We start from the raw sequence: 18,084 nt of genomic DNA on the forward strand, positions 1-18,084 counted from the left end.
ATTCGAGAGGTGTGATACCAACATCCATCAATTAATCTTCCATGGATGTCTTTCGACTCGACGCTCGAGCCCTACGCAACCAGCTACTTACCGATATCGCTTTCGGACAGGGCCAGCACACCGAAGTCACGAGCAAGCTCTTCGGCCTCGACGCTGTCACCTCGGATGCCAAGCCAGGCGAATCGTCGCTCCATCGATGCGCCGACCTCCGAAGTCGCTCTGGGGCGTTCGTCGTCGTCGTCGTCGTCGTTGTCGTCGCTGGAAGCATCAGCTCGCTTCTTCTTCGCAATCTGCGCCCGACGCTTAGCACAATTGACTGCAGCATGGCCCTTCTTTTTGCACACGCTGCACGGATAATGCGGGCATGTGTGCATGCTGTGGAAGGATCCACGTTCATCGTACCGGCATTGGAAGCACCAAAAGGGTCGTTCGGGAAAGCGAACCAGGTAGGCAACGCCATCAAAGACGAACCATCCGGGGATCGAGGCGCGGGCCTTGAGATGCACGACGTCGTTCTGCGTGGTCAGCTCGAGAAGCACCAGCACTTTGCCCTTGAAAACTCCCGAGTCAGCACAGTGCAGCGCCCATACATCGACAATGCTCCCAGCCTCGCGGATCCTCACATTGGCTCTCACCGCAGCAAGCACGGCCGCCAGATTGGTCAAGGCTGGCAGGGTCTGAATGCACAAGGCTATGTGTTTGCGAACGGGAATGGCGCGGTTGACCAGCTCGGGCTTGGAGCCGTAAAAGTCAAAGGCGATCTCGTACTCATACACCTTGAGCACGTCTTCGCCTTTGGCAAAGATGACGTCGACGAAGCTGCGTCCGCCTTGCGTCAACGGGTGTCGGATCTCGAGAGGGGTGAGCTTGTGCTTCTGGCACATGTCGAGGATGCTCTCGAGTAAGACATCGCGGAAGCCCGACTTGGAAGGGCGGAAGCGCGTGGAGAATTGCCATCGGACGCCGCCGGAGGGGATGCCGTTCGTTTCGAGCTCGTCGTACAGATCTTCGCCCTTCATGAACGGCTTGCCTCCCTGCGAGTAGAGTAGGCGGTACTTGTAGGAGGCGCTCATCTCGACGTCCTGAAGAAGGGTGGTGTTGATGTTGATGAAGTGCTGATGGAAGAGCCGATCAGAGTGATCCGACCAGAGTGATCCGACAAGGGAGAGAACCGTGGCTGGAGAGGAGGAGGAAAGGAACGAATCGAGGCGAGGCGAAGGAGTGCGTTCTACTTATAGCTGGTAGCTAGCTCCATTTCCTGGTGCTCGAGGCCCATACGTAGGAATCAACTTAGCCGCAAGTCAGAGTTAGACAAGCGGACTTACTTTTCTCGCCCTGTGTGTGTCGTGCGCAGTGTGTCGTTTGTCTAATCAATGCACAGTCGCGGCGAGTGAAAGGGCAGGTGGAATGAGGTCCGAGCGCACTCCGCTGTGGCCTCTCAAGTTCAGCCACGAGAAGATGAGCTTTCGAAAGAGTTCGAGGATCTTTCATGTGGGGTGCGCCCTCGAGATGAAGAGAGGGACAGTAGCTGCGCTGATGGGCCACACGACATCGACGACGGCGAGGATGTGTGGTCTTGGCCCTGCTGCTGCAGCTTGTGGGGGACATGACGAGATCAGGCGAGATCATTCGGTAGGTGACGAGAGCATCACGCTTACAAGCGGTGCGGACGAGAAGTCATGCTGAACGCTCGGTTGAGGATCCCTGTACATATTGCTGGACATTCGGCGCCAGGGACTGGACAAACGGTGTCCAGGTTAAGACGGTTTGCCAAAACAAAACAAAAAAGCATCAAAGAGATCTGCGACCATCTCCTCTCCGACAAGATGACAGCGGTACGCAGATCCAGCTTTCCATTTCCACTCGGAAGCCTGTCTCGTCAACTCGCGGCACCGGCGAAAGGAACACCTTCCGAAATCGGATTGACCGAGACAGCGCCAAGACTGCACAGAAGCATATCCCACACGCTCAGAAAGTGTGCCCTCAAAGCTCCCACGCTCCGTGTCGCTGCGGGGCAGCCTTCACTATAGGCCGATACTGAGCCGAAACAGGTTCCTTGATATCGACAAAGAGATCCTATAGGCGCTTTTCGGTGAACAGGCCCAGATGTGGATGTGCATCCCAGCTATCGGGAGCAAGGCATCACATCCGAAGCAAAACGGCAACACCCGACCGTGCTGCAGAGAAGTAGATCTGTTGGACCATACGAGCATACATTCTGTAACTTGCAGCCCGGCCCAATGCTGGACCGCGCAGCCAATCAGACGACCGGCTAGGAAATGTCCCCCACTACAAGATCAATTTGAGCTTCTTTGTCTATCTGGATTCTTGATGGTCAGCAGTGACAGTAGGCAAAAAAAGGTGGTGTCAAAAAATGCAGTTTTTTTTTCTGACAGCGAATGGAATAAAATGTCAAAAAAGGATGGAGATGTAGGGGATTGAACCCTAGACCTTCTCAAGGTTGTATTGAAGTATTGAAACTTCATTGCAAATGAGACGCTCTACCACTGAGCTACATCCCCATTTTTGGTGTTGTATATACATTACGGGGCATCGTAAAAATATATACCTTAAACATTTAGGTGGAGGAGTTGGGTGACTTTTTGCGTTACGAAGGCGAGCTCATTCAGTGGATCGCCGCAGGCAGCATCGACAAGCGTAGCATGCTAGTCTCGCCAGCGGTTCGGACACGAAGCATAGGCGTGGAGTTCGCCATAACTTGAGCTTTTGAGCTGGTCGAATGACATGAGAGGACTCGCTGGCAGACGAAAATCAAGTTGAGAAATCAGCGCTCGGCTTACGATCGACAACCACTCAGGGGCAACTGGAACTCGAGGTTGAGCTTTTATTGCGGCGTTCTGTTCGTCCGTGGTGGGCAATTGCAACACGGGCGTCTACGCGAGAAGGAAGGACGTCTAGCGAGATGGATGGCTCCAAGGAGAAGACGGTCTCGAACAGGAGCCGTGAGAATTGGAACAATCTGAACGAGGAGGATGGTGGTAAAGAATCACCCTCTAATCAGCTCGAGAACAGACAAGAAATGCACGCTTTCGACGCAAATGAAGTGACTAGAGTGTGACAACAAGGAACAAGCAGCCACACACGGCTCATTACATTACCACAAAGGTGTCTGAGCCCACCAGACAAGTGACGCGGCGAATCAGGCTCAAGCAGCATCGCCTTAGCACCGACTAAGCCGCAGCATGGATGCTTTCGCTCAGAGGTCCACACGGGTGATCCTCAGGCAAGCCGCTTCGAGAGAGTTTTCAAGATACAGGGTTGCATTGCGTTGCAGGGAGACTATTGAACAGATTTGAGGTCAGCAGGAACAAGGCGGAGGACAGAGCGGAAAAAAAGTATGACCAGCTCCAGTGGCTAGCATGAACAGCGCCACGACAGAGAGAGAGAGAGAACACAACAACCGAATCGAAACGCGATCGAAAAGAAAGCGGACCAAGCTCACTACTTGCCGTGTCCAGCAGCGTTGGCAGCAGCAGCGGCATTCATCAAGCTCTTGAAAGTAAACAGCGATCCGGCCAAGAATCCGGCAGAGAGGAGGCTGGTGACCTGGATGGTCTTTGCTGCGATCGTTCGGATCTTGCGGGCTCGAGATGGAGCTCTGTCGGCGGGAGCAGCGTCGTCTTGGGCTTTATCATCCGAGAAGCGCATCTTCTTGCTGGGCGAGGTGGCAAGGGAAGTGATCGCTGGAACAACGGTGCTTGTACCCGGCGATTCGCCGCACGTCGGAGGTGCAACAGCGGCAGAGACCGTCGCAGTAAGCGTCTGAGCTCTCTCTACGGTGGCATCCGTAATTTCTTCAGTGTCAAGCTTTCGCTTCTGGGGCGAAGAGAAGACAGGGGCGACCTGGCCCGGATGATCAGCGTTGTCAGGCTCCTCCAGGGCGAAAGCAGCATCGTGAGGAGCAGAGGCCTCCACCTCCGAGCTCTCGACTTGCGTCGAGAGAGAGGCAAGGGGACTGAGGCTTCTTTCCTTCGCAGCGCCGAGGAGTGGAGAATCGGCTTCGACAGAAGTAGCTGGCGAGTCTGGAGTCTGAGCTGTCTTGTATCCGGCCATGTAGGCCTCGCCCTGGCTTCGAGCATCGAGTGCTTCACGGCGGAGCTCCTCCTGCTCGCATGCAACCTCATGGATCTCGTGGCGCCAAGGGACAGTGGAAAAGTCGAAGGGGTCGTCGATATCAGATCCAGAGTCGGTGTCGTCGTCGAAGAACTCTTCACCGAGCCCATCGTGACCCTCGGAGGCCGCCGCGTCCGAATCATAGGCGTGCTCGTCCTCCGAGACTTCCGAGTCGAAAGTGCCATCTCCGTCGCTGGCGCCAATGGCCTCATCGTCACTGGTCAGGTCAACTACTTCGCGCAGCGTCTCTGCCATAGGCGTAGGGGTTACAGGAGCCACGGTAGCGTCGATGCCCTTGTGGAACGAGAGCCCTCCAGTGAATGCGGGGACCTGAATGCGGTTGAAAGCGTCGCCGGTGATGCTTACAATGTCCGAGTCGGAATCGAGAACATCATCCGGGACGCTGATTGCACCACTCCTGGCAAAAGGAGCAATGCTCGGAGTAGGATCGGGTTGGCGAGCAACGCGGAGGTAGCACCGGACGGGGTGATAGACGTTGTCCGATCGACGACATTCTCGTCCAAATTCAATCAGGTCTCCGTCCTGAACCGTGAGGATGCCTTCGACCCGCTTCTTGCCAGCGAGCGGAGCTGTCTCGGTGATCACATCGCTTTCGGAAAATTTGGCCTGACGTCGAGCGACAAAGGTACCGTGAGTCGAGCCGAGATCTTTAACGATCAAGAAACCGTCCTGCCACTCGAAGACTGCATGCTCGCGAGAGACAACCTTGGCGCCGGGGAAATAGATCGAGTCGCCGAGGTCATTGACGGGGGCGGCGGTAGTTTCGGCGGGGGAGCGAGAGATAGTTTTGGACTTTCCGAGTGGGATACGAGTGGCCGAGTAGTCCCTCGGATCGTGACGAGTGCGTTCGATGGGGCCAGTGGGCGAAGCATTGACCCAGACGAGCTCGAAGCCCCGGTCAGAGGCGAGAGTAGACATGGTCTTGGTCGGAGACTAGCGCTCAAGAGGTGAAGGCGCAGACGATGATGGGGAGGCAAACGATGAGTGCGGAATTCGAGGCGTAAGTGTATGCACTGGGCAATGGATAGGGAGAAGAGCGGGGGAGAGGGATGGTGTGTGAGAGAGGGATAGGAGAGGCGCAGGTCCCGCACTCGAGGCCGCCCCGCTATCTGCTGCTCAGCTATTTCGAGAGGCACCACAGGAACGGCACTCCCTCCAACAAGTCACATCACATTGGGAGCTCATGAATGTGTCAAGACGCTGATCCACGACGCTTTGACCAGCTCGAGGACTGGCAACGGTCGGGAGAAGGCGCTAGGGCTTTTCCTTTCAGATTGCGCAGCAACCGCACCCCTTTTCGGCGGGACCGATTTCAAAAAAAAAGGACGACCTTTCGGACTATCACACGGTCGAGTATGAGACCTCCTGGCTGCACAGGAGATCGCTTCTTTGGCAAATCAGGAGCTATAGTGATTAGCTTGTTCAGGGTCGCAAGAGCCGCAATCAAGGTCGCAATCTCCTTCCGAGTGTTGGACCCGAGTCAAAGGACAGGCAACGCAGCAGGCAGGGGCAGCCGATCTGTGTTCACAGTGTCACTCTCGCCATGCAGGGTTCGCATGCGTTATCAGTGCTCTGGACCCTGAAAAGCGCAACTTTTTCTATTTGACTTTTCTTTGTGCGCGCTCTCGCGGGCTGAGTTCCGTGGATTCAGAGGTCGTGCGAGCCGCGCGCACTGAAGTCGTCATTTTGCCGCTCTAATTCTCCCGTCCGAGTGACGACAAAGCCGAATTCCGAGTCGACCTGTCGTGATGCTTCCTTCGACATTCTTGTGGCCCCAGCCTTCATATTCACGCATCCACCCTGAGTACGTTGACAATCTCCCGCCCATTTAACGACGAGCTCTGGTATCCAGGCACAGGACCTTCGGTGCACATAACTTGGAAACGACTCCAGCATGCGAGCGCGCTAATCCAGCCTCCATTCGACCATCTCCCACCCCTTCGCTGAGCCTCTTTCGGCCGCGCAACCATCAACGAGATGCCTCCGACTCCGACGCGCTCGGTGCAGCGTGGTGGCGGCGCTCGACAAAGGCAGGGATCCTCTCTTCACCCTCATGCCGGTCCCGCAGCAAGCACTATTGCAGCAGCAGCAGCAGGAGGCCGTTCATCCGCACAACCAGCACGAGGCGGCAAAGCAACACAGACGCATGATGCTGCCGCCGTACCCTTCGTCCATCCCGCCCTCGCCTTATCATCTGGCGTTCTGCCCTCCTCATCCTCCTCCACGACTACTGGTCTGCCAGCAGTGGTAGCAGCGCAGGTCCGTGGCAGACGGCCGTTCAACCACCGCAACCTCTTCGCGCGAGACCTACGCAACCTCATGTACGCTTACGGAGACTCGCCCAACCCCGACCCCGACTCGGTACTGCTCATGGAGGAAATGACGGTTGACTTCATCACCGACCTCTGCTGCCGTGCTCGCCCCAGCCCGTACGCGCTCGGTCTCGGAACCAGCGCTATCTCCAACAGCTCCAGCTCCTTCGGTGCAACCTTGGAACAGTCTTTAGCTTCGCTCGATTCAACCGGCAACCTCAACGGCGTCGACGGCACCCCGCATACGCTGCCTCCCAGAGCGCCGCATCGACTGCGTGTCAAGCTGGAAGACTTCCGACACGCACTCCGCAAGGATGTTGAGGCTAAGAAGTTGGGTCGTATGGAGCAGCTGCTGTATGCGGACAAGGTTGTGACGGAAGCAAGACGCGTCGGCGGTGTCGAGGAGGCCGCCGAGCGCGCAGGTGCTATGCAGACCGACAATCTACCTCCGCAGCCAGCTTCCAGCGCAGACGCGCCGTCACAGGGAGCGGATCTGGAGGATCTGGACGTCGACGACGCTGATGACGACGGGAAACCTGCAAAGTCTGGTAAAGGAAGATCGAAGGGCGGCGCAGGCGGAAGGGGAGGAGGGAAGGGAAAAGCGAAGTCTAAGGGTGGCGCGGCTACTTCCAGAGCTGGATCGGCCAGGTCTTCTGTTCAACCTGCATGAAGGGTCTTCTGCTTTAAGCCATCCACGCACAGGATCGAGCTCTCCTGTTGTACTTGTAACCTCGTATCTTTGAAACACAGATGCTCACCAATCAATGAGAGACGGATGTGAAAGCTGTCATTGAGTACCGACACACGTGTCTTGCTTATTGAGTCGTTGAGGAGACACTCAGGTGCGCAACGAGGCGCTGGACAAGCCGCTCATCCTCCGCTCCGACCAATTCACGCAGCAAAGCCTCGCCTCGTGCAGCGAGAAGCGACTTCAGAATTGTCTGCCTTCGCCTGAACCGGCCTCCCTCTCCCTCTCTGTCAAGCATGCCCAAGGCGGCCCGAACGTGGTGCGCGGCGATCTGCCAGGCCAACGACTTGCGCGTCCCTGTCGACCCTGCCGCACCTGCTAGGTACCGACAATAGTGATCCAGCATGTCCTCGTCCGTATCCGCCCAGTCGAGCAACCAGTCCGGCACCCGAATCGAGGGCATACTGCGCAAGCTGTCGCTGTAGTCGTTCCACACCAGCCGCCTAAAGTCTACCGCTACGCCGGCCTCGCCCTCCAACACCCCGCCGCCTCCCCCTGCGTTGGCCACTGTCATAATGGCACGCGCGAAGTTGACGTCTCCGAACGAAACCGAGTCCCACAGCCCGACGAGGTCCGTGAAGAACTGGTAGAACGACATGCTCGTACCTCCGTAAGTGGCGGCAGTCCACGCATCGAGCGTTATGCTGCTCATCGTGGCGCCTGCGTTGTGCACGCGGCGGAGCACAACGAGCTCTTCGGCGATGTCGAGTAGCGACGTAAGCTTGGAGGAGATCGAGGGGTCACGGAAGAGATCGCGTCCCGTGAGAGTGCCTGTTGACTTCTGCTGCTGGAGCCCCGCTGCGGTCTTGTCCGTAAACGTGTCCGGCTGATCCTTCTCGAGCATGAACACCTTCATCACGCCGAGCAGCACCTGCTCTGCACTCGGAAGGCTGCTCAGGATTGCGCTGGCCTCTGCACTCGCCAGCTCGTCGCTGCTGTCAGCGCTGAGGGCTTTGGATCGCAGAAGCATGCTTCGGAAGACAGCCACAGCAAGCTGCAGCGACGCTCGGACCATGTCGAGCTCGCTCGGCTTCCAGCCTTCTTCGAGGTTGTCGGGCCGGTTGAAGACGGCGGTGTTGGCGCTGTGCAACAGGTCGTCGAGTGCGAGCAGCGGCCAGTCGGCGCGGATAGGCAAGCCGCTTGCAGGGCACTTCCATAGCTTAGAGCCTGTAATCGGGTCGACATCCTTTTCCTCCTCTTCGTCCTCTTCTTCAACGTCGTCAGCAGGCTTGGGAGACGCGTAGACGTCTTCGCCTCGGCTGGGTTTGAACAAAGAGTGGACTTGCGACAGCGGCACCGCATCGCGTCGCTCCGCTCTCTTCGCCGGATCCGCTTCAGGCAGGCGATTGACGCCGAGGATGCACTCCAACAGGAACGGTCGGAGAGTGTGAGCGATCGCATCGCCAGCCAGGGTTCGAGTTGCTCGCAGAACAATTTTGGCAACACGAGGAGCATGGCGCACATCAAGACGCGTAATGGCGGCCAGCTCGAGGGGAAGCTCGCTACCACTACCACCTGCAGGTGACGTCGTCAATGCTGCAGCGACAAAGTCGGAGAAGGTTCGTCGGTAGACATTTCGTCCCGACGCGCGCGACTCCAAGCTCTGCAAAGCTTGCCACACAGCGCCGCAAGAGATCAGAGCCAGACTCTCTTGCTTCATGACGGTACTGCCTCTCGTGAACAAAGTCGGTTCTGCGGCGGCAGTTTGGCTCGCCCTGACCTGCTCGGCGCGCAGCAACGTCTCGAAGAAGTCAAGATAGTTGTGACAGGCACGGCAGGCTTGTTCGGCTTCGTCCAATGCAATAGCTTGCGTTGGAGCTGACGAGAACAACCGGAGCACCTTGAATAAATGCTGCGAGATCGGCTGCTGACACTGCGAGGCGATCTTTTGACATGTATCGAAATACTTTTGAAGGAGGACGGGCTCCTTGCCCATCGCGCATCGAAGCCAGGCATCAATGTGAACACAGAGTGCTCCAAAGGCAGGGGCTTGGACAGATGCTCGTGCTGCGGTAGGGACCGTCATTTGTTGGGCGGCGTCATGAACCGGCTCGATCCAGTCTCGCACCTGGGTCCACGTTATGTCGTGTGCGGTCATAAGCTCGTGCGGATCCAAAGCACATCGCGTCCAGGCAGCGAGGACCTCAAAGATCCGCTGCGCTGCCGTGCTTCTCGCCTCGAGGGTCCAGCCCTTTGTTGAGACGGCATCATCATCGCCAAACAGCTGCTTGACAGCCCAGGCGTTGCACTCCTGCCATAGATTCCAGGTTCGCGCGACCACCGACGCAAAGAGGCCGTACGAGGCCAGCGAGACGAACAATTGGAGCACCTCGTCAAAAATTTGATAAGCCAATACAACAGTTGCGTCGCCTGCGTCGTCGTCAGAAACCCAATCCCCTTCGACCTTCCACGGGGGCGTCACGACGAAGCGCAGAAGATGCTCGATGCTGCCATTGAGAACAATCGCCTCTGCAATTTTGCGGTCACTGAGGATGCCTTGGTGCAATAGTCGCACGGCTGTGATCGACGGTAACGAGCTGGGCCGTTGCACTTCTGCCTCGGTCAAAGAGGCTTCGGCCGGAACTGGCGGCCAAGAGACCTTGAGACCGAGGTGGATGACGAAGTCCGACAGCTTTCGTGGATCCTTCTCAAAGATTTGCGTTGCGTGCAATGCCGAGCAGGAGGCAATCCGAAGCAGCAACTCCAAGGCCAGTTCTGCCTCCCACTTGGAAGTGATGACGCTGTCCGTGCGGTCGAGGAACAAATCGAGGATTTTGGACTCGAGCATCACTCTGGCCCAGTCCTTTTGAATGCTACGCTCGACTTCGCTTGCGTCTGCGCGATCGTCTTGATCCTCAACGTCTCCCTTGCCCGCACCCATCAAGCGACCAAAGTCGAGTTCCTGACCAGCACCCAAAGGAATAGATATACCTGAAGGCAGCGATCTGACTGCACTGGCGAGGCACCGCAGCGCGGCTGCTCGTACAGTGAAGTGTCGATCGCCCAAGAGCCAACGCGAGATCGAAATAGCTCTTGCCCTGAGCAACAAAGCATGATCATTCAGTAAGGCGGTGGCAGGAGATGCCTCAGTATCGTCGTCCGCTCGGAAGGCCTGGTAGTGCTCGCAGATTCGACCAAGAACGTTGAGCGCGAGCTGTCGTTGTGCTGCTACCGTACTTCGGAGTAAATGGATAAGTTCGGAAAAGGTGTATCCCGGAGCGTCCTGGTCGTCGCCATGGTGATGCAGTCCGGAAAGGTACGTCTGGTCAGTTTGAGTGCCTCGTTGCAAGAGTTGGCCGGAGAAGTCGAATCGCAGATCTGTAGATCCTGACGGCTGCGAAGGCTGTGGCATCATCCACTCCAGCGAAGGGTTGGGCGTGTCAGGTTCGGAAGGGAAGTACTGGCGCTTGATCGCAAGCGGACCGTCCTTGTCTTCCTCCTCTTCCTGCCCTGTTATGTTCTGAATGCTCGCGGAGGTTGACGTTGATTGCAGTGGCTCGGATGATGCCGTGTCGGACGTGTTGGGTGCCGTTTCCTGCGAGGAGCTGGCAGACTTTCGACTGCGCAAAGCTTCGAGAATGTCCTTGCCGAAAAGGCTCTCGAGACTGCGCAGCTCATCCGAGACCTCTGCTGCGCTCATTTGACGTAGCTTCTGGTCGTTCTCCCGCGATACGTCCGAAAGTACTGCGTTGATGACATCGATATCGGCGCCCCCACCAGGGTCTCTTGTGGGATCTGGCTTGAAGTCAGGAAGATCTCGGTCATCTTTCGTGACGCTGGGTTGAGGCGTAGATTTCGATCGAACGGATGGTGGTCGTTGCCCCTGACGAAGTAGACGCGACTTTCTGAAAGCAGACATGGGCTTTCCGGCCTCGTCGAGCCATTCCTCCTCATCAGCTGTTGCGGCAAGGTCAGATTGAGCGGCTTCGGGAGCTGTCACAGAGCTATCTGCTCCTGTCTTCGACTCGGCCAGGGCTGTTTGTGTAGCCAGGGCATCTCGTTGTGGTGCTTCGACGGTGTCAATGTTTTCGCTATAATGTGGCTTGCGGCTCTTATCGGAAAATGGGAGGATGGGGGTGATTTGGTCGCGGTGCGACACCACCGGAAAGCCGGTTCCAGGCTCCTGGCCTTCTGGCGCCTCCGTCTCTTGGAGCCTCTGTTGTCTCTGCTCTTCATGCTTCTGGAGGTCCTCGTCCATCCTTCTCCTGACTACGAAGCGGGACCCGGAAGGCTTAGCTCGCGTGTTGCCTCTTGATATTGTTTTCCTCTCTCCTACAGGTCGCTCCTGGATGCTGCCGATGATGGAACCTGCGAGATTCAGTGTTGCCTTGGGCAAGACTGAGGGCTCTGCTACTGCTTTGTCTGCTGCCAGCGTCTCGGCGTCGAAACGTACGGTCTTGGCTTGAGGTGTCTTCTGCGTTTGCTCTTGAGCCTTGCGCGCCTTGTCACTGGATAGTCCCTCTTGAGACTCATCTGCATCTTCGATTGTGGGCTTCTTCAGGGCTTTCGGTGCCTCTGCTCGTATTGTAGAAGCTCCTGCTTTGCTCGAAGAGGTGATGGCGGGAGGTTTCTTGCGGACGACAGTCGCGGCTGGCGGCCAGTTGCTGAAGGAATCAAGAGCAGCTCTGCGACTGGTAGCGTCTTCGGGAAGGTCGTCGTCCAGCTCGGCCAGATCGACGAATCGAGGCCGAATCTGCTGCTTGCGCATCTGCCGCTCGTCCGTGGAAGGTGTGTGTGAAGTCATTCTAGGCCGCGTCTGCTCCCCGAGGGCGCCTCCCTGCTCGACGATAGGACGCTGAGAGCTAATATGCACAGTACGCCGGACAGGCCAGCTATCGAGCGCCTTGACTAGCAGCAGAGTTGATGGTTGTTGGACCTGTCCATGTTCGAAGCATCAAGTGGAACCTTCCAAAAAAGCAAGGCTCAGCCTCGGAACTCGGTGAAAAAGGTGGAGAACGAATCAATTGGAAATAGGGCTTGTTAGGTCGGCGACTCGGAGCCGAATTTGTCGCGGTTGATTCGCAATCAAGCGGAAACGGTTTGTCGCGCTGCCAAAGCGCTTCCAAATTCATCAAGGTTGTTGGCATCAACGACCAACTTCGACACCCTCTCTGTCGTCCATAACCACACCACTTCCGCGGATCAATACCTATACACACAATCATACATAATGCTGCTTCTTCGCCAATCGACCCAGGCGCTCCGTGCTGCCGCAACCACATCATCGAGCGCACGATGGGTGTCCACCTCGTCTGTTCTGCGCAACACAGCTCATCCCAACACCTCGCCAGCACCCATCAAGCGTACCGACAACCAGGGCCGAGACCTTGCTGCCGAGCAGGTCAAGCGCCACGAGCAGGCCGTTACTGCTGATCTTGTTAGCGGCGCACCGGGTAGGTCAAGCACAAACGTTCAAGTTGGCAGCGTCATTGACAGCCAAAAATTGCTCTTCTTGCATGGTACTGACTCTCGACCAAACCTTTCTATGATGAAATCTCTTTGGCGCTCACAGAGGAGCTGAACCAGCGTACAGTCCGCATCTTCCGCCCTGCCAAGACGGCCAACTCGTCCGGCAAGGCAGGCACCAAGGTGTGGCGTGTCGACTTTGATATCCTCCAAGGCTCCGCACGATGGGAGAACCCTTTGATGGGCTGGGCTTCTTCGTATGTATACACAGACCGAGCGAGCACAGATTCAAATTCGGAAGTCTTCGGATACTGACGAAAGTTGCGTTATCACTTTCTACTTCCCTTGACCGCATTTGCACTCAACAGAGGCGACTACCTGCAGGGCACATCGCTCAAGTTTCGCTCCAAGGAAGACGCAATCCACTTTTGCGAGAAGCAAGGCTGGGACTACCACGTGACAGAGCCCAAGGTGGCACGCATCCCACCCAAGAGCTACGCTGCCAACTACAACTACATCCCCGGCAAGCTGAGGATTCACCACACAAAGTAGAATTGCTGCCATTGTATTTGATCTCTCAATTTGCTGTTCCATCGATGCGCTAGATCGTTGCGTTGCCGTTGCTGTTGCCTGCCGTGCTGCTGTGCTTGATGCTGGAGGAGGCTGCGTGTAGGATGTATGTCTGTGCGGCTTTGCCGACGCAAACAAGGCGCAGTAGGAGCGTTCTCACGAGCCCGTGCTTTCAAGATTCAGGGCTGACAATTAGCGCTTGCATAGAAGCTGGTGGCGCTGTCTCTCCTAGAACGGTTATTTTGGTGAAGTTTTGCTGCTATTAGGGACAAGTACAAAGAGAACAGAGCTGCCAAGGCGGCTTTATGCAGGACAGATGCATGGGCTTTCTCAATCCATCCTGGCCTTGAGAGTCCTTTCGATGACCTTGTCCGGTGTACTGTCATGGCGCAGGGTGGTGAGCAAAAATTAAAGAGGCGTTAGCTCTTGGTCAATAACGGAAGCGACAGTGCCATCTGTGTCCGCCTGGCCGATGTGAAACTTACATGATGCGGACGATGGCGCCCCACCCTGATAATGCGTCACGCTCAAGAGCTCCAAGCAGAATCTGGGCCACAGTTTCAAAGAGCTCCTCGGGTCCCTACAGAGGCAGCATCGACAAGAATGACATGTTTGTGCGTAGAGATTGGTCAGCTATTCGCTCGTCAGCTCCTCAGAATGTTTGGCAACAAGACTTACGAGATCGGGCTCCCAAAGACCTTCTGCCATACCAAAGAGCTTGTCGGCCGCTGTGCCGCTGACCACAAAGTCCTTTGCAAAGTTGAGACATCCTACGACGTCTGATGCTGCGATGAAGGGTTCGTCTTTCGAGTTGATACCGGCAATGACTGGCTCGATGAAGTAGGGGCCGAATCTGGAAAGGCAAGGTGGACGGACGGGCATGAACGTCGAGAGGGAATTAGTACATGCTTGCGAGTTGGTCGCACGAGGTCATCTGCATCTGCAGTCAAGTGCTGGCTGGCTTACCTTCTCTCGTAGAGGGTGGAGCTGACGAGGTGGGCGAAGATCTCGGGCTCGATATCGCGCTCCTCCTTCATCTTGTACATGTTAACACGGTATCGGAAGCGTTCCTTGAGTGTCGCAACATCGGATGCCAAGCCTGGCAGACCAACGTATGTCTTTTCGGTGACGCGGAAGACCTTGTCAAAGTTGCAGGCGACGGTCATGGCCTGCTGGCCGAGTCGCAGATCGGAAGCGATGACGACGCAGTTCTTGCCTTTGGCCGCCACCACACTACCGCCGTTGTATTCCATGATGCTCATGATGGGCTATGTTTGCGTTTGTGACTTGGGCGTCACCAACCGAGATTGAGAGGAGGGTTGAGGTTGTCGAAGGCAGGCCGTTGGTCCAGACGAGCAAGGCGGACTGGGTAGAGTAATGTGCTGAGTAGGGTCACACTCCTGAGGCGGAGTATTGTTAGCGATCAGTGTTGGTGCAGTGTGGTCGAGCAGGATGGTGAAGCGTAGATGGGAGAGAGCTACAAGCAAGAAGGCAAGCAGGCGAGCAACATCAAAAGGAGGGTCACCGTTTGGGAGAGGGTCCTTGCGCGTCCGGGCGTGCGTTGCTGTTCCAAGGTGATCGACCCTTTCACCTTGCTTTGCTCCACTTCTCGAGGCTTTTGAAATTCTAGACACATGTTCACATTGTCCCTCTAACAATTTTGAGCCAAGTACGCGACCCTGCTGAGTCGGAATTCTTGAGGCTCTCTCGTTCCAGCTCACCCTGGGCAATTGTCCGAGATGCGCTCGCTGCATGTTGAAAGCTGTTTGTCGAAAAGTTAGCCGGCCGGTCTGCACTATCTTTCCCGACTGCCATTTGCACCTCGTATCCCACTCTTTTTTCCACCTCGTTCTGCATCGACATCACCACCACATCGCTTCTTACCAGACAGAGCCACACATACGCAGATCAAACAGAAGTACACGCAGCCACTCCCAAATACGCCTCGACTCGAACAGAATCGGCGCGAGAATGAAGGAGGTCACACGAAAGATGATGACCGACGTGGCCGTCTTCGCCATGAGCCAGGTTGCTTTCTACTACGCATTCAAATATGTCATGTCCTCTCTCGATCCAAATCGACAGAAGCGACAGGACTCGAAAAAGGTTGCCGACGCCAAGCTGGGCAAGCTCGGGTTACGCGGCAAGGACCTCCAGCTCAACGAATACGAGGAGCAGATCTCTGCCGAGCTCATCCTCCCCGAAGACATCCCTGTCGACTTTGCATCCGTCGGAGGCCTGGACGGAATCATTTCTTCATTGCAAGAGAGCGTCATTGCGCCACTGTGCTACCCGGAGCTCTTTGCCAACGCGAGCGGTCTGCTGGGAGCACCCAAGGGTGTGCTGTTGTATGGACCACCAGGAACGGGCAAGACGATGCTGGCTAAGGCTCTAGCAAAGGAGAGCGGCGCCACTTTTATCAACATGCACGTATCCACTCTCACTAACAAATGGTTCGGCGAGTCCAACAAGCTGGTAGCCGGCTTGTTCAGCTTGGCGCGCAAGCTCCAGCCTTCCATCATCTTCATCGACGAGATCGACAGCTTCCTCCGCGAGCGTGCCTCGGGGGACCACGAGGTGACCGGCATGATGAAGGCCGAATTCATGACCATGTGGGATGGCTTGACCTCCTCCACCGATCGCATCATGGTGCTGGGTGCCACTAATCGACCCAACGACATTGACTCGGCCATCCTTCGTCGACTGCCCAAGCGCTATGCAGTCTCGCTGCCCAACGCAGTGCAGCGTGAAAAGATCCTCTCTCTCATGCTGGCAGCTACACCCCTCGACTCCAACTTCAAGATGGCCGAGCTGGTCAAGCGCACCGAAGGATACAGCGGCAGCGACCTCAAAGAGCTTTGCCGGAACGCAGCTATGAGGCCCGTGCGCGAGTTCCTGCGCAGCAAGCAAGGTAGAGAGTCGGTGGCCGAAAGGAGACGTCTCGCAGCGGCGGGTGTAAGTCTGAATGGAAAGGCGAGCAGCGACGCTACACCCAACGGCACCCTTACCCCTTCTGAAGGTGACGTGGTAGCACCGGCTTCGCCTGCATCCAAGATCGAATCGAGACCCCTCCGGAACTCGGACTTTTTCGTGATTGACTCTGCGGCGACGCCGGTGAACGGATCAAGATCAACGCCCATGGCAGTCGATGAAGAGCCCTTGGATTGAGCAATTTGTTCCGCGGGATACGGCCGCCCACGCAAGGCTGCGTGTCCGCATCAAGTTGTGCAAAGCATGCTTCTGCGACCGCGTGCTCATCGAAATCGGCCGGAACATGGGATGATGTCCGACATTTACATATAGATAACGTTCGGCTGCGGAACGAGCTGCGCTGTGAGCGCCTCGTTTCGGGCTCGCAAGGTTTGTACTTTTATCAGATGATGCACTAGCGCAATCATTAACAGGCCACTGATGCGAACGGATGCGACCGGTACGAATCTAGATGCGGCTCTACAATTGGCTGTTGAGTAGGATAGCTAACAGCAAATTGAGAAAATGGCGACGAGACGACTCTGGAAGCACTCTGCATGAAAGGAAGCATTCGACCTTCGGTTTCCCACGCCACGCTGCTCGCTACGGGAACCAGGGTAGTAGGGCGTGCGACGTGCGTGCAAGAAAGAACGAGAAAGAGTGTGTCAACGAGAAAGGCAATCGTTATCGCTGCCAAGGCCGAGCTTCGGTATTGGAAACCGGAGCGGGAGGAGGCATCCATCATTCTTGGCAAACCTTGCCGACCTCGAGAGGGTTCGGATGTGAATGTGTTAGACTCGTTCACTTGAGCTCGACGTGGCTGCAGAAGAGGCAGAAGCGAAGCGGTAGTCGCACAGTCATCCATGCCTGTCACCGGTGATTGTGTGTGCGCGTCGGCTTCGCCGTCTTTGATGATGAAACAGCTCGAAGATTTGGTCTCACCAGATGTCGCACTAAACTTGTCAAAACCGGAAAACAGCAGGCGGACAAGTCTGAGTCTCATTCCGGTTTTCCTTGTCGTCCCAGTAGTTCTCGGAGTGGCGAGCTGTCAAACATCGGAAACGGCTACAACCACTGCCTCCTCAATTCGCCCCCTCCCTACCACGCCATTGAGTGTCTTTGGGTGCGCTATCGAGATTGCCGTGGCATTGCTCGCGAGCAAGGCGCGTACGAGTGGTCTTAAAAAGTACAGCACAGCAACAAGTCGGTCGACCTACGGTACGGCGAATATATTGGCCGTCCAAACTGGAGTCGCATCCGAACTGGCCTCGCTTGACCTCTTCTCATCACCTCTAGATCCTAATCGATGTCGAGCGAAGGCAGATCCGGAATAGGCAACTGCATTGATCAAAGAGCTCGCTTCGCCACCAAAGCTTCCCATGCAAGAATCTCGCTTAGAGACCATCGGTCTGCAACGGACCGGCCTTTGTGCAGACGAGACATTTTCCTTGTCGACTTTCTTTTGCTTTCTTGCACCATGTTGCTCAGATCAAGTCGGAGCGCCATGCCATTCATTGTCTTTGGCGCTAATTTGACAGCATCCACAACGCCCGTCGCAACGTGACAGCGCAATGTCCGCTGTGCGCGTCGTATACGCCACCACACGCCTGTCACACGCACGTCGGGACGTCTGTTGCGTCCGCATTGCTTGCTGAGACGTCTCGTTTTGATCTCTTCGCGTGTCGTCCTGCTTCTGCTGCTGGAAAAAGATTCCAGGTCTCGCTTAGCTTTCTTGCTCGAATCACTTGTCAGTGAGGGGTGGCAGACATGCTGGCCGCCCTCCGAGCTTCATGCTCGAAGGTGCCACCCGTCGCGTTGCCCCGCTTTCCAATTGCTCATGCATGGCAAACCAAACTCAACCTGGCGGAGTGTCGAACCAAGTGCGGTCAGGTGCTTACAGCGCCCTCTTTTCGCCCAGCCATC

At 56.3% G+C, this 18,084-nt stretch overlaps 7 protein-coding genes across 7 annotated transcripts; 3 read left to right on the top strand and 4 right to left on the bottom strand.

The window, feature by feature from the left end:
* Positions 1-83: 83 nt before the first annotated feature.
* EX895_000730 (uncharacterized protein) lies at positions 84-1,073 on the bottom strand (the record flags this gene model as incomplete). Its single annotated transcript, XM_029881331.1, has 1 exon — positions 84-1,073. The coding sequence occupies one exon, from the start codon at positions 1,071-1,073 to the stop codon at positions 84-86; it is 990 nt and encodes a 329-aa protein (XP_029742717.1).
* Positions 1,074-3,462: 2,389 nt separating this feature from the next.
* Positions 3,463-5,073, bottom strand: EX895_000731 (uncharacterized protein; the record flags this gene model as incomplete). Its single annotated transcript, XM_029881332.1, has 1 exon — positions 3,463-5,073. One exon carries the CDS (start codon positions 5,071-5,073, stop codon positions 3,463-3,465), a length of 1,611 nt encoding a protein of 536 aa, XP_029742718.1.
* Positions 5,074-6,132: 1,059 nt separating this feature from the next.
* Positions 6,133-7,137, top strand: EX895_000732 (uncharacterized protein; the record flags this gene model as incomplete). The annotated part of the gene is made up of 1 exon (XM_029881333.1): positions 6,133-7,137. One exon carries the CDS (start codon positions 6,133-6,135, stop codon positions 7,135-7,137), a length of 1,005 nt encoding a protein of 334 aa, XP_029742719.1.
* A 145-nt stretch (positions 7,138-7,282) lies between these two features.
* On the bottom strand, positions 7,283-11,959 carry EX895_000733 (uncharacterized protein; the record flags this gene model as incomplete). The annotated part of the gene is made up of 1 exon (XM_029881334.1): positions 7,283-11,959. The coding sequence occupies one exon, from the start codon at positions 11,957-11,959 to the stop codon at positions 7,283-7,285; it is 4,677 nt and encodes a 1,558-aa protein (XP_029742720.1).
* Positions 11,960-12,385: 426 nt separating this feature from the next.
* EX895_000734 (uncharacterized protein) lies at positions 12,386-13,173 on the top strand (the record flags this gene model as incomplete). Its single annotated transcript, XM_029881335.1, has 3 exons — positions 12,386-12,608; positions 12,728-12,878; positions 12,990-13,173. The coding sequence occupies 3 exons, from the start codon at positions 12,386-12,388 to the stop codon at positions 13,171-13,173; spliced, it is 558 nt and encodes a 185-aa protein (XP_029742721.1).
* Positions 13,174-13,521: 348 nt separating this feature from the next.
* Positions 13,522-14,453, bottom strand: EX895_000735 (uncharacterized protein; the record flags this gene model as incomplete). Its single annotated transcript, XM_029881336.1, has 4 exons — positions 13,522-13,570; positions 13,677-13,771; positions 13,870-14,044; positions 14,158-14,453. The coding sequence occupies 4 exons, from the start codon at positions 14,451-14,453 to the stop codon at positions 13,522-13,524; spliced, it is 615 nt and encodes a 204-aa protein (XP_029742722.1).
* Positions 14,454-15,162: 709 nt separating this feature from the next.
* Positions 15,163-16,359, top strand: EX895_000736 (uncharacterized protein; the record flags this gene model as incomplete). Its single annotated transcript, XM_029881337.1, has 1 exon — positions 15,163-16,359. One exon carries the CDS (start codon positions 15,163-15,165, stop codon positions 16,357-16,359), a length of 1,197 nt encoding a protein of 398 aa, XP_029742723.1.
* Between the last annotated feature and the right edge of the window lie 1,725 nt (positions 16,360-18,084).

The sequence above is a fragment of the Sporisorium graminicola genome, chromosome SGRAM_1 (assembly GCF_005498985.1).
Source record: "Sporisorium graminicola strain CBS 10092 chromosome SGRAM_1, whole genome shotgun sequence".
NCBI lineage: Eukaryota > Fungi > Basidiomycota > Ustilaginomycetes > Ustilaginales > Ustilaginaceae > Sporisorium > Sporisorium graminicola.